This window comes from Jaculus jaculus, chromosome 8, assembly GCF_020740685.1.
Source record: "Jaculus jaculus isolate mJacJac1 chromosome 8, mJacJac1.mat.Y.cur, whole genome shotgun sequence".
Classification (NCBI taxonomy): domain Eukaryota; kingdom Metazoa; phylum Chordata; class Mammalia; order Rodentia; family Dipodidae; genus Jaculus; species Jaculus jaculus.
The window spans coordinates 108,420,574-108,435,014 of NC_059109.1; the positions used below are offsets into that span (position 1 = coordinate 108,420,574).

Sequence of the window (14,441 nt, forward strand, 5' to 3'; positions counted from 1 at the left end):
CAGGTAGCCCGGGCTGGCCTTATACTCAAAATCTTCTGAAGGCTGGAGTCATAGGTGAGTGCCATTATTCCTTGTAGGGTCTCACTCTAACCCAGACTGACTCGGAACTCACTGTGTGGTCCCAGGCTGGCATTGAACTCACAATGATCCACTACCTCTGCCTCCTATGTGCTGGGTTTAAAGGTGTGCCCCACCACACCCTAGACAGAGTCAACTGAGAGCAAGAAATATTTAAGGCCAGCCATGGTGGTGCACACCTTTAATCCCAGCAATCGGGAGGCTGAGGTAGGAGGATTGCTGTGAGTTCAAGGCCACCCTGAGAATACAGAATGAATTCTAGGTCAGCCTGAGCTGGAGTGAGACCCTACCTCAAAAAAAAAAGGAGAAAGAAAAGAAAGAAAGATTTGGGTTTTCTTCTGATAACACTGGGACTCCTATAAAATGGCCTGACATTTATTGGATTGTACCCAGTACTATCACTGGGTTGTCCCGGCTTCAGTCCTGACAATGACCCTGTGTCCACCTAAGCTTCTTTAGTTTCGACATCAACAAAACTTCTTACACACAAACACTTGAGAAACTGGCAGTGTTCACAAAAGCTAAACAACCCCCTACTTGTGACCCCACAATTCTACTCCAAAGAAAATGCTGAAGTGAAATGAATACCTATGTCCACCCAAAGGCCTGTGCAAAAACATTCCTAAGAGCCCTATTCAGTCCCAACCTGGAAACTGCAAGTTTTCCTGAACCCTGAAGTGGTTACACACGCTGTGGCATATTCACATGGCCATGAGACATCTGTCTCAGAAGACCACATCCTCATGGATGCTACTCTGTGAAGCTCTAGGACCACAGCATCTAGGCAGTGAGATAGCAGCACCCATGAACCCTAGGGTGGGCTGTGGGGGAGGGGTCCAAAGCACTCTGATGCAGCTCTTTGTGGCAATCAGGTGGGTACAAAGGGAAGGTGAACATATGCATGCAGAGAGCCTCACAGGACTTGGGCAGCCTATGCTTCCCTCTGTCATTCCCACCTTTTCCCCACTGTCTCCTCATTCACCCTGTACCTGCTGGTCTCCTGGCTCTTTTGCTTTTTATTTATTTTTTTGTTCCTAAGATTTATTCATGAATTCATACAAAATATTCCAGACCTCATCTTCCTCCTCTTCATCCTGGTTAACCTGGAAGTAATGCAACTCGCAACTCTCTTTGCTGTTAGCAACTATGAGTAGCCAATCATGAAGGTTATTCTTCAAATATTTTTTGGTGAGATATTTCAAATACCTTTTGGAAAAAGGCACCTTGGAAGTTACAGTGATCTTGCCCTTGCTCCTGTCCATGGTTACAGCCCCTCCACCAAGGTTCCCAGCCTTTCCGTTCACCTTGATTCTCTCCTGGAGGAACTGCATGAAACTGGCAGCATCCATGATTCCATCTTCTACAGGGCGGGTGCAGTCGAGGGTAAACTTCAGAGCCTGCTTCCTTGTCTTGCCCCCCTTCGTCACAAGCTTTTTCACAGGCACCATGGCAGCAACAGGGGTGAAAGGAGCCCGTCTATTGGTTTTTGTTTTAAAATACTTTAATTTATTTGAGAGAGAGAAGAAAGACAGGCAGACAGAAAGAGAGAATGAGTATGGATGTACAAGGGCCTCCTGCCACTGTAAATGAATTCCAGATGCATGTGCCACTTTGTGTATCTGGCTTTACATGAGTATTGGGAATCAAACCTGGGCCATCAGGCTTTGCAAGCAAGTGCCTTAACCTCTGAGCCATCTCTCCAGCCCCAGGCCCTTTTCTTTTTTGGTTTTGGTTTTTCAGGGTAGTGTCTCACTCTAGCCCAGGCTGACCTGGAATTCACTATGTAGTCTCAGAGTGGCCTTGAACTCACAGCGATCCTCCCACCTCTGCCTCCTGAGTGCTGGGATTAAAGGCGTGCACCACCACGCCTGGTTCTTTTCCTGCATGTGTATATATGGATGTGCCAGGGTTTGCTACAAATGAATGCCAGGCACATGTGTCACTTTGTAGCAGCTTCGTGTGGGTGCTACGGAGTTGATCCTGAGACACCTGGCTTTGTAAGCAAGTACCTTTTGGTGCGGAGCCATCTCCTCACCCCCTTATGTCCTTTAGGCAACTTGGTGCTCTGCTTGCAACTTGTGAGCCAAATGCCCACCATAGCCAGCCTGTGGGGCTCTCGCCCTCTCCCCAGGCAGCTATAACCACAGCCGCCAGGCCTCCAGGAGCTGCTGACATGTTGTTCCATGCGGGACAGTCCACTGTGCCACCTCAGCTGCTGCTCTCTTAAGTTTCCCACTGGGGCAGTGGTGGCAGTTTCCCCCCGGGCTCCCCTACCTCCAGATGTCTGTTCATCTGAAGGGAGCTCCAAGCCCAGCACTCTTCCTGCGGAGCTCCACAGGCCAGCAAAAGCCAGTGTCCCACAACACTTTACAGCAGCCTCCCAGGTGCTAGGCTGGGCATGGAACTAAGGCGGAGAGGCTTGGAGAGGCGACAGTGTGCAGGTGGACACCGGGCCAATGCTGGTGGGCCTTCTCATGTCTTTGACTCCACAGGAACCAAACAGGTCAGGGAGGGTCAGCAGCCGGGGTCAATGAGAGCTGGCAGGAGACAGAGAGGCATCCACATGATGCCAGGACTCGATAGCCATGTGGGCAGGGAACGGCCAAGCAGAGCAGAGCAGAAAACTGACAGTCACAACCCTCAGGCTGGATGGACCACTCTCTGACCCTTTCAGTGTTTCCCCACACCTCTCTCCTCCTTCCCAGGACTGTGGGCACTCTGGCTTCACCTCTTGGGTTTGGTGGGGCTCTCTCTTTAGTCCTTCCTGCCAGCCTGTCCAACAAGGAAGGGCACCTCAAGAGGCCACCCTACATACCTGGACAGCAAACTTCACCCCTCCAGACAAGTCTGAAGAGCATGTCCCAAGTGATGCCCACCACCTGTCAGTCTTACTGGGTCTAGGGACAGCTTGCCACAGGTGGCACTAAGGCGGGGAGGGGGGTTACATAGCTTGCCTGGGCAGAGGATTCTTGATGTCTCTCTGAAAATTCCCCAGCTCACACCAGGCAGATTCACATTAACCACAATGGGACACCAGCATTCACCCAGGAGAATGGCGATGGTTAACAGTAAAAACCCTGACAATGCCATTGGCTGGGGAGGGTGTGGAACAAATAACTCTCCTCCCTGCTAAGGAGAGTATAAAATGGGACAGCCATGCAGGAAGATGGCAGCACATACTTTTTTCTCCTTTTCTCTTTCTCCCCTTTCCCAGAGTTGAGGATGGAACTCCAGTCCTCTCATATGCTAGCCAGGTGCTCCACAACTGGCCTACATCCCTAGCTCCCTCCCCTCCACTGTCTCTTTCTCTCCCTCTCTCTGTCACTCTCAAATAAATAAATAAAAATGAACAAAAAATATTAAAAGAATGAAAATACTTAGCAGCAGAGGCCAGTAAGTTAAAAAGGAGACATAAAGGGAAGAGAAAGGAAGGGAGGAGGATATTTAATAGGTTGATATTGTATATATGTAAGTACAATGATTGTGATGGGGAGGTAATATGATGGAGAATGGAATTTCAAAGGAGAAAGTGTGGAGGGGAGGGAGGGAATTAACATGGGATTTTTTTATAATCATGGGAAATGCTAATAAAAATTAAAAATAAAAAAATAAAATAAAAATTTTTTAATTATTTGCAAGCAGAGAGAGACGAGGAGAGAGAGAGAGAGAGAGATGAGGAGAGAGAGAGACGAGAGATAGAGAGACAGAGACAAGAAAATAGAGAGAGAGATGAGAAGAGAGAGGGAGAGAGAGAACAAAGAGAGACAGTCAGACAGAATAGGCATGCCAGGGCCTCCAGCTGCTGCAAACTCCAGATGCATGCACCACTTTGTGCATCTGGCTTTATGTGGATACTGGGGAATTGAATTCTGGTCATTAGGCTTTGCAAGCAAGTGCCTTTAACTGCTGAGCTATCTCTCCAGCTTCCTTTTTGATGTTTTTGGTTTTTTTTAGGTTTTTGTTTGTTTTTTTTGTTTGTTTTGTTTGTTTTTCAAGGTAGGGTCTCACTCTAGCCCAGGCTGACCTAGAATTCAAGAATTCACTATGGAGTCTCAGGGTGACCTCGAACTCATGGCGATCCTCCTACCTCTGCCTCCCGAGTGATGGGATTAAAGGTGTGTGCCACCACGCCTGGCTTGTTTTTGTTTTTTGATATAGGTTCTCACTCTACCCCAGGCTCACCTGGAAATCACTATGTAGTCAGAGGGTGGCCTTGAATTCATAGTGATCCTCCTACCTCTGCCTCCCAAGTGCTGGGATTAAAGACATACACCACCACACCCAGCCCTTTTTGGTGTTTTTGAGGTCAGGTCTCACTTTAGCCCAGGCTGACCTGGAACTCACTCTGTAGGCCCAGGCTGGCCTTGAACTTATGGTCATCCTCCTACCTCAGCCTCCTGAGTGCTAGGACTAACGTCGTGCATCACCATGCCTGACTTTTTCTTTCTGGAAGTGTCTAAGTTAACTAGGCTGGCCTTGAATGAGCTGTGTAGCCCAGGCCTTGAATTGGGATCCTCTTGCTTCTATCTTCCAAGTATTTAGGATCATAGGTGTGTACCACCAGGCCTCTTTTGGTTGGTTTGTTCCATATATCCCCAACTGGCCTTGAACTTGGTGGCTGAGGATGACTGTGAACTTTTGCTTCTCCTGCCTTCACCTCTCAAGTGTGAGCTACCACACCCAGTTTTATGCTGTGCTGGGGATAGGACCCAGGGCTTCATGCATACTAGGCAAGTATTCTAACTGAGCTACAGTCTCAGTCTTTATTTTTTTAAATGTTTTATTTATATGTATTTAACAGAAAGAAAGAAGCAGAGAGAGAGAGAGAGAATGGGTGTGCCATTGTACCTCCAGCCACTGCAAATGAACTCCAGACTCATGTGCCACCTTGTGCTTCTGGCTTACATGGGTCTTGGGGAATCGTACCTGGATCTGTTGGCTTTGCAGGCAAGCGCCTTAACTGCTAAGCCATCCCTCCAGCCCCTTTTTTTGAAGGCACAGTCTTATTCTATCCCAGACTGACTTTGAATTCACAGTGAGAATCCTCCTAATTGAGCCTCTTAAATGCTGGGATTATAGGTGAGAGCCACTGTTGCAGTCAGGTTCGCACTGCTGGTGGAAATCACCCAACCAAGAGCAGCTTATGGGAAAAGAGGTTTATTTTGGCTTACAGGCTTGAGAGGAAGCTCCACAATGGCAGGGGAAAGCAACAGCATGAGCAGAGGGTGGACATCACCCCCTGGCCCACATAAGGTGGACCATAGCAACAGGAGAGTGTGCCAAACACTGGCATGGGGAAACTGGCTATAACACCGATAAGCCGGCCCCCAACAATACACTGCCTCCATGAGGCCTTAGTTCCCGAATCTCCATCAGCTGGGAACCTAGCATTCAGAACAGCTAAGTTTATAGGGGACACCTGAATCAAACCACCACATTCCACCCCTGGCCACCATAAACTGATAAACATACATGATGTAAACTGCAATATATTCAGTCCAACTTTAAAAGTCCTTATAGTTTTTAATCAATTCCAATGATGTTCATATATCCCCACATAATCCAAGGTCTTTAAATTTAGCCAAATACCAAAACCAAAAATCCCCCAAAAACCACATAATGGCACAGAATAAACATTCACACTGCAAAAGATGGCATTGGGCACAGCCAAGAAATATTCAACCAATACAAGATTTAAAACAACCAGGGCAAACACCAAACTCTGGAGCTCCAAGTCCAACAACTCTAATCAATGACAAACCTCCAGGTCCAATAATTCTAACCAGCAACTAGTCTCTGGAATTCCATTTCTGCCCCTCCAGCTAGGCTACTCACAGTCCTGGAAAACTTCCTCAGGCCGGCAGCTCCTTGGCAGCCATCTCATGGTCCCGGCATCTCCACTGGGTCTCCACTGCAAGCCACGGTTCATCCTCATGGCCCCATTGGGTCTCCATGCAGGCAACCAGCAAACCTGCTTCACACTGCCCATGGCCATTTCCAAAACACAAGATTGTGTTGCAAACTCAATGACCCTCTCTTTCCTGTATTTCTAATACTCTACAATACCAGGTAGGGTGCCAATTTGTTAATCCAGGAGGGAAAAAAGCTGACTTTGAAGAACAGGACACTCCTTGAGCACTCAGGCCCCTTCAAAAGAGTCAACATTCTTCCTATTGCCCCAGTGCAGGTCAGCTAGCCCAGTCTCAAAGGTTGTAATCTCTCAATTGCAGCTCAATGGGCAACAGTTCAACCAAAGATTTTTCTTTCTGTGACATCTCTCTGCTCATACCAGTTCATTTCTATGCAAAGCAACCCTGCACAACTTCTCAGAACACAGGCATAATAGCAAGCTTCTCACACAAACTGCTAGCCCAGTCCAGGCAAAGCTTTCTCACTCTCATAAGCCAAACCTCACAGTCCACACTTCTTACTATATGAGGTCTTTCAACTCGGACCAGAATAGTCCACTAAGCTGTACTTACAGCACTGCAAGGTGTATCTTAGGCCAAGGTTTCAAATCCTTCCACATTTCTCTTGAAAATAAGCCCCAAAAGGTCAAAGCCACGCAGTCAGGTGTCTAGCAGCAATCCCACTCCTTGGTACCACTTTAATATTGCAGTCAGGTTCCAATTGCTGGTAGAAAACACCCAACCAAGAGCAGCTTGTGGGGAAAAGATGTTTATTTTGGCTTACAGGCTCAAGGGGAAGCTCCACGGTGACAGGGAAAAAAAGACAGCATGAGGTTGGACATCACCCCCTGACCCACATAAGGTGGACCATAGCAACAGGAGAGTGTGCCAAACACTGACATGGGGAAACTGGCTATAATACCCATAAACCGGCCTCCAACAATACTTGCCTCCATGAGGCCTTAATTCCCAAATCGCATCAGCTGGGAACCTAGCATTCAGAACAGCTAAGTTTATAGGGGACACCTGAATCAAGCCACCATAGCCACCATGCCTGGTTTAATTAATTAATTAAAAAATATTTTTAGGGCAGAGAAATGGCTTAGTGGTTAAGGCATTTACCTGTGAAGCCTAAGGACCTCAGTTGGATTCCCCAGAACCCACGTAAGCCAGGTGCACAAGGGGGTGCATGCATCTGGAGTTCGTTTGCAGTGGCTATAGGCCCTGGACTATCCATTCTCTCTGTCTCTCTATCTGCCTCTTTCTCTCCTTCTCTCAAATAAATAAATAAATATTTTAAACAATTTTTATTTGCAAACAGAAAGAGGTAGAAAGAGAGAGAGAATGGATGCACCAAGACTTCTGGCCACTGCAAATTCCAAATGCATCTGCCACTTTGTGCATCTGGCTTTAACATGGGTACTGGAGAATTGAACCTAGGTGTTTAGGCTTTGAAGGCAAGCACCTTAACTGCTGAGCCATCTCTCCAGCCCCTCCTTTAAAAATATTTTTATTTATATATATTTAATGTTTTTATATTTTTTAAAAATTTTGTTTGAGAGCGACAGACAGAGAAAGAGGCAGATAGATAGATAGATAAAGAGAGAGAGAGAATGGGCACTCCAGGGCCTCCAGTCACTGCAAATGAACTCCAGATGCATGCGCCACCTTGTGCATCTGGCTTATGTGGGTCCTGGCGAATGGAGCCTCAAACTAGGGTCCTTAGGCTTCACAAGCAACTGCTAATCCGCTAAGCTATCTCTCCAGCCCGTAATTTATATTTTTGATGCAAGGTCTGACTATATTACTCAGACTAGCTGTGAACTTCTGGGCCCAAGCAATCCACCTGCCTCAGACTCCCAGATAGGCAGCCTTTCAGGTGTGTACTGTCATGTCTCAATTGTCTTGGTGGCTTCTTGTAAAGTTAAACATACAGTAAGATATGACCCATCCAAGAGAAATAGAAACACATGTCCAGGACTGGATATTGAAGTCTTATTCATTAAAACCCCAAATTGGAAACAGCCCAGGTGACAATAATAGGGAAATAAGAGTTGAGCATACTGAAATGATGGACCACTGCTCATGGCAAGGAACAAGTACATATAACAGCCTGCATGAGCCTCACAAACCCTGCTGAGCCATAAGACAGACACAAGAGCACACGGTATGTGATCCCATTCGTGTGACATTCTAGAAGACACAAAACAAAGGCGTCAAAAGGGCTGCGGGTATAGCTCAGTGGCTGAATGTTCAATCTCCAGCACAAAAAATAGATACATGTGTGTCATGATGAAAATCCAGACAATGGTTGTCAGTGTGCCTGGGTGGAAGGATTATCCAGGAACCTTCTGGGATAACAACAGACATGTTTTCTATATTTTAGAATATGAGCTACTCAAATTCATACATTTGACAAAATCATTTTTATTTATTTATTTTGTTTTTTGGTTTTTCAATGTAGGGTCTCACTCTAGCCCAGGCTGACCTGGAATTCACTATGTAGTCCCAGGCTGGCATTGAACTCAGGGCAATCTTCCTACCTCTGTCTTCCAAGTGCTGGAATTAAAGGTGTGTGCCACAACTCCCAGCTCAACAAAATCATTTAAACGCTATTCTTGAAATCTGTGCAGTTTGCTCTATAGAGATGGTCTCTCAAGTAAAATAATTCCTTAAAAAATTCACTGTGAACAGAGTAAAGGCCAGAAACAGCCTCTGCTTTGGCCAGTGGAGGTGCCTCCGACAGCCCCAAGTTCCTTCTGAGATTCACCTCATGCTGAGCAAGCCCAGCTGAGTCTCCAAACATGGACATGTGTCCATGAGGGAAGTTAAAGGAATACTTCTTGCAAACAGCCTATTTGCTTGCCTCCCAGTTGAACCTGCACTATTTGGTTTGGGTGGAGCCCTGCCTGGGTGTGTCCACTGACCAAACAGGAGAGGACGGCGGGCCGTGGGCTCTACAAGGAAGTGCCTGTGCTTTCATTCAGCATTTCAATCTCCCTCATTTTCTTGGACTCCCTTTGCTCAGCTGAGGGACTCTTCTCAGGTTCACCAGCCAATGAGCAGCCTGTTCCTGCTCTCCCGGCCTGCTGAGACCACAGGTCTGAAAAAGGTCGCAGGGTTGAAAAAACCAAAAACAAAAAGAAGAAAGCTTGCTGAGTTCTTCAAGAACAAAGAATGGACGTGGTCGGGCTGGACTAAAAGGACCTGTCTAAAGAGAAACCTATTGTTTTTGGACATTTTTTTTTCTTGTGATACTATGGATGGGACCTGGGGCCTCACACAGGCTGTGCAAACACACTGACTGAACTACAACCCTAGACCCAAGGCTTCACTTTTCAAACTGCTTAACTGCAATATGATTTACATGCCGCGAAGTTAAACATCCAAAATGCACAATTTAATGGCTTTTAGTATACTTGAGTTGTGCAACCACCACCATAATTTAAGTATAAACTTTTTTACCCCTTCCAAACTCAGTCCGTCCACCCTTGCCCTGGGCAACTATCAACCTTGACCCTGTCCTTATGAATTTACCTGTTCTGGATATTTCATCTAACTTGAATCATACGATAAGTAATCTTGTGTGACTACTGTCCCCGCCCCCTGTCCCCCGCTGGAAATATAAAACTAGAGCCCTTGAATACCTGCTAGACAGCTTCACCCCTGAGCCGTATCACCAGCCCCAGAACTCCATTCCTTTTGAAGGCTGAGTAATATTCCAATGTATGGGGGGGCTTATTTAAAAGAATCCTTTGAGGGCTAGGGTGATGGCACAATTGTATAGATATAAAGCACTTCTTGTACAATTGTACAAGTGACAAATACTTGAGTTCGGATCTGCAGAACTAAAGCCAGCCAGTGTGCCTAGGACAAGAAGTGAGGTCTGCAGAGACGGGAGCATCTCCTGAGCCAACTACCTGGTCAACAACACGGGGAACAGGGAGAGGCTGCCTCAGACAAGGTGGAAGGCAAGGGCAGACACCCAAGGTGGTCCTCTGACTTCCACCCATGTGTGCAGTGGGACGTGTACCCCTGCACTTACCCACACAAACACTCTTCCACCCCCCCCAAAAAAAAATCTTTGGAAGTCTGGCTTAGTAATAAGTGCTTGTCTAACATCTGTTAGGCTCTGGGTACCATTCTTATCATTACACACACACACACACAAAATCTTGGGGGGAAATCCTTTGAAATCTCCTAATCCTCAGAAAGCTGAAAATTCTTACTTTTCTGCCCTTTGTTGCTTTACAACAAGTCCTACCAGGCCTCTGAGCTCGAGCATTTTTATTTACAAAGCCATTTGATCCCTTGCTGTTCTCCCTGGATGGCTTCCAACCCCACAGGCATGTTTGCAGAGCACCTCTGGCCTCACAGATGCCCTGGTCATTCCACTGACCAGCCCTGTGCCATGGGACATCGGCTCTGGGGGCTGGGGTGGAGCTCCGTGGAAGAGCATGCGTGGCTCAGACACCCCTCTGACCTTCGAGCAGCTTGTGGAGACAGGATGCCTTATAGGGGGATGTCCGTTTCTGCACTATGTAAATCATGCTGCTGACACGAGGAGTTACAAGGCTGCACTGAAGATAAGCCCAAATCAAAATGCAGGAAAGGCCCAGAGGCGTCTAATGCTACAGGGGTAGAGCGGTCTAAAGGTGGTTATTTCTCTTGACTGTGTATCTGTTTCCTAAGCTCTGCAGAGCACTGTGTTACCATGATACGGCCCAGCCTGTGGGAAGAGCCAGAGGCCTGGTGTGGTCACATTACTCTGCAGATGCTATGCCTTCTAGGGGCAGGAACACAGTGGCTTGGGGTGAAAAGGCCCTTGGCTTACATCTGAGCAGCCGTGCCTCATTTCCTCACTGGCCCTAGGGAGTCCTTTGAGGTCCTTCAGGTCCAGCCTGTCAGCAGTAAAGATGGAGATGGCAGGGCCTGGTTTGTAGCTGGTAAACCTGACAACCACACAGAACGTAGTCAGCGCCATGCCTGGCACAGCAAGCACTCAGAAACCACAAGCTGCTATTTTAACTTAAAAACCAAAAAACTGAAAGAGTGGGGCATGGTGGAGCAGGTCTTTGATCCCAGCACTCAGGAGGCAGAGGGAGGAAGATCGCTGTGGGTCCCAGGCCAGTCTGGGACTACACAGTGAATTCTAGGTCAGCCTGGGCTGAAGTGAGACCCTACCTCGAAAAATAAACACCCCCCCCCAAAGTGAAGGAGAGTAGACCTAAGTATTCTCATTGGTGCTATGGTTTGAATGAGCCCCCAGAGTCCATGCATTGAAGACTTAATTCGGGTCACGACAGTGCTGCTGCCCAGTGAAAGGGAATTGGCCTTGTGAACAGAGATCATTATCAGGGAGTGGGTTCATTTTCTCCAGTGGATTGTTAAAGTGACAGTTTCCCCTCCTCTCTTGCTCCTTTCACATCACCTTCTTTGTTGTTTAAAAATATTTTTATTTATGTGAGAGAGAGAATGAGAATAGGTACGCCAGGGCCTCCTGCCCCTGCAAACTCAAGACACAAGCACTTCTTTTGTGTGTCTGGCTTCATATTGGGGGTACTAGAAAATCAAACTCAAGCCATCAAGCTTTGCAAGCAAGCACCTTTAACCACTGAGCAATCTCTCCAGCCCTGTTTGCTTTTTTTATTTTTATTTTTTGGTTTTTAAAGGCAGAGTCTTGCTCTAGCCCAGGCTGACCTGGAATTCATTATGTAGTCAGGGTGGCTTCGGACTCACAGAAATCCTCCTACCTCTGTCTCTTGAGTGCTGGGATTAAAGGTGTGTGCCACTACGCCCAGCTTCCTGCTTGCTTTTGAGGTAGGGTCTCATGCTAGCCCAGGCTGACCTGGAACTCCTCTATAGCCCCAGGCTAGCCTCAAACTCATGAACTCAGAGTGCTGGGATTAGAGGCGCGCACCACCATGCCGGGCTCTTCTCTTGCCCCTTTGCTGTCCGCCATGTGATGACTCAACATGAAGGCACTCACCAGGTGCCAGCACCATGCTCTTGAACTTTCCAACCGCCAAGAAGTGAGTCAAACACATTCCTGTTCAGCGTGAGTTATCGAGGCTGTGGTATTCTGCTATAGCAGAGGAAAACAGACGATGACTCCTGTCTATGATTTTCAAGGTGAATGCTAGACTCTTAGGGGTGTGGAAAGATGTTGGACGTCCCTGACTATATTCTCTTCAGGATCTCTTGTCAAGCTTCTGTGGGTGCTGATGGGGGAAGGCATTCATTCCAGTGAGGAACAGTATCTTTTATTGCTAGTTCAAGACCCGAAAAGCTTCAGCATAAGACAACTGTCACTTCCCACCAACCAGAATGCTTCTTTCTGGAATGATCCCACAACTGTGTCAAGCATTCCACGCACTTCAGTCTCCAGAAGAATCCCATGAACATGACTTTTTTTTTTTTTAAGATAATCTTATTTGGGAGAGAAAGTGCATGCGTGCGTGTGCACACACCAGGGCCTTCTGCCTCTGCAAATGAATTTCAGGGGCGTCTGGCTTTACATGGGTGCCTGCGAAATTAACCCAAGCTGGCAGGCCTTGCAAACACCTTTGATCAACTCCTCAGTCCCATGAACATGACTTGTTTTTGATTTTTCAAGGTAGGGTCTCGCTCTAGCCCAGGCAGAACTGGAATTCACTATGTAATTTCAGGCTGGCCTTGAACTCAAAGCAGTCTTCCTACTTGTCTCTTGGGTGCTGGGCTTAAAGGTATGCACCATGCCTGACCCAAGAACATGATTCTTTTCTTTTTCAATTTTTTCAATTTATTATTTATTTTAGTTTATTTCAGAAAGAAAGAGGAAGAGGTAGATAGATGATAGAAAGAGAGAGAGGGAGAGAATGGGAGCACCAGGGCCTCTAGCCACTGTAAATGAATTCCAGACACATGCGCCACCTTGTGCATCTGGCTTACATGGGTTCTGGGGAATCAAACCTGGGTCCTTAGCCTTCGCAAGCAAGCGCCTTAATGGCTAAACCATCTCTCCAGCCCAAGCATGATTCTTTTTATTTTTTTAAAAAAATTTTGTTCATTTGAGAGTGACACACAGAGAGAAAGAGGCAGATAGAGAAAATGGGCATGCCAGGGCCTCCAGCCACTGCAAACGAACTCCAGACGCCAAATGTGGTTCTCAAAGTTCCCACCTTGGAGCCCGTTATTGACAATATCTCAAGCAATACTACTACAATATGAACTCATACCAACATTCCAAAACTTTGATATGTTTTTTTTTTCTTAAATAACAGACCCACCCAGAAACCATGATTCTTACTCTTGAAGACATTCAAAACCGTGCTTGGAGCTGTTGATGTAAGAACGAAAACCATAAAAACCCATTTGGTTAATTTTGCCTGCAGAGCTGGGGATTAAACTCCGACTCCCATGCACGGTAGGCAAGCACTCTACCGCTGGAGCCCCACCCAGCCTCCAAGCTTTCAAAACTGTCTTGGTGAGGAAGCCTTTGTAATTATGACACAAAACCTGGAAAACACAAAATAAATTTGTATGAAAATGTAAATTTGATCACTTGAAATGAGAAATTATATACATTAAAAGGGCACTCTTGGGCTAGGCATGGTGGTGCATGCCTTTAATCCCAGCACTGGGGAGGATGAGGTAGGAGGATTGCCATGAGTTTGAGGCCACCCTGAGACTACATAGTGAATTCCAGGTCAGCCAGAGATACAGCAGGACCAACCTACCTTGAAAAACCAAAAACAAACAAACAAACAAAAAAAAACTTCTTAGGATAGAGATAGCTCAGTGGCTAAGGCACTTATTTGCAAAGCCTGACAGCCTGGGTTTGATTCCCCAGTATCCACTCAAAACCAGAAGCATAAAGTGGCACATGATTCTGGAGTTCGTTTGTAGTGGGAAGAGGCCCTGGTGCAGCCATTTTCATTCTGTTTCACTGCTTGCAAATAAAAAAAATTTAAAAAGCACTCTAGTGAAGTCAAAAAGTAGTAGAGAAAAAACTTAAGTATCTTCCATCTCAGTAAAAATCATCCTTAAAAACAGTAAATGCTGGGGCTGGAGGGATGGCTTAGTGGTTAAGGCGTTTGCCTACAAAGCCAAAGGACCCAAGTTTGATTCTTCAGGACCCACAATAGCCAGATGCACAAGGGGGCGCACACATCTGGAGTTTACAGTGGCTGGAGGCCCTGGCGTGCCCATTCTCTCTCCCCCCCCTTTCTCTGCCAAATAAGTAATAAAATGTTAAAACAAACAGAAAATGCTTAAAGAAAAATGGGGGGCACGAACAGATGTTTCATAGGAAACCCAACTGGCTTTTAGAACCATAAGCTAATTTAGATGAATGTATCCTGAAACTACTGGTCACCATTTAAAAGATCTGCCAGAATGGCAAAGATCCATGTATTGGGGTGGGGGTGTGCTGCTGTGTTGGGGACGATGAGGAAATCAGCACTATTTGCTGAT

At 46.6% G+C, this 14,441-nt stretch overlaps 1 protein-coding gene across 1 annotated transcript; it reads right to left on the reverse strand.

Moving 5' to 3' along the window:
* Positions 1–1,112: 1,112 nt before the first annotated feature.
* Positions 1,113–1,526, reverse strand: LOC101593845 (60S ribosomal protein L22-like). The gene has a single exon (XM_012951026.2). It carries the CDS (start codon positions 1,524–1,526, stop codon positions 1,113–1,115), a length of 414 nt encoding a protein of 137 aa, XP_012806480.2.
* Between the last annotated feature and the right edge of the window lie 12,915 nt (positions 1,527–14,441).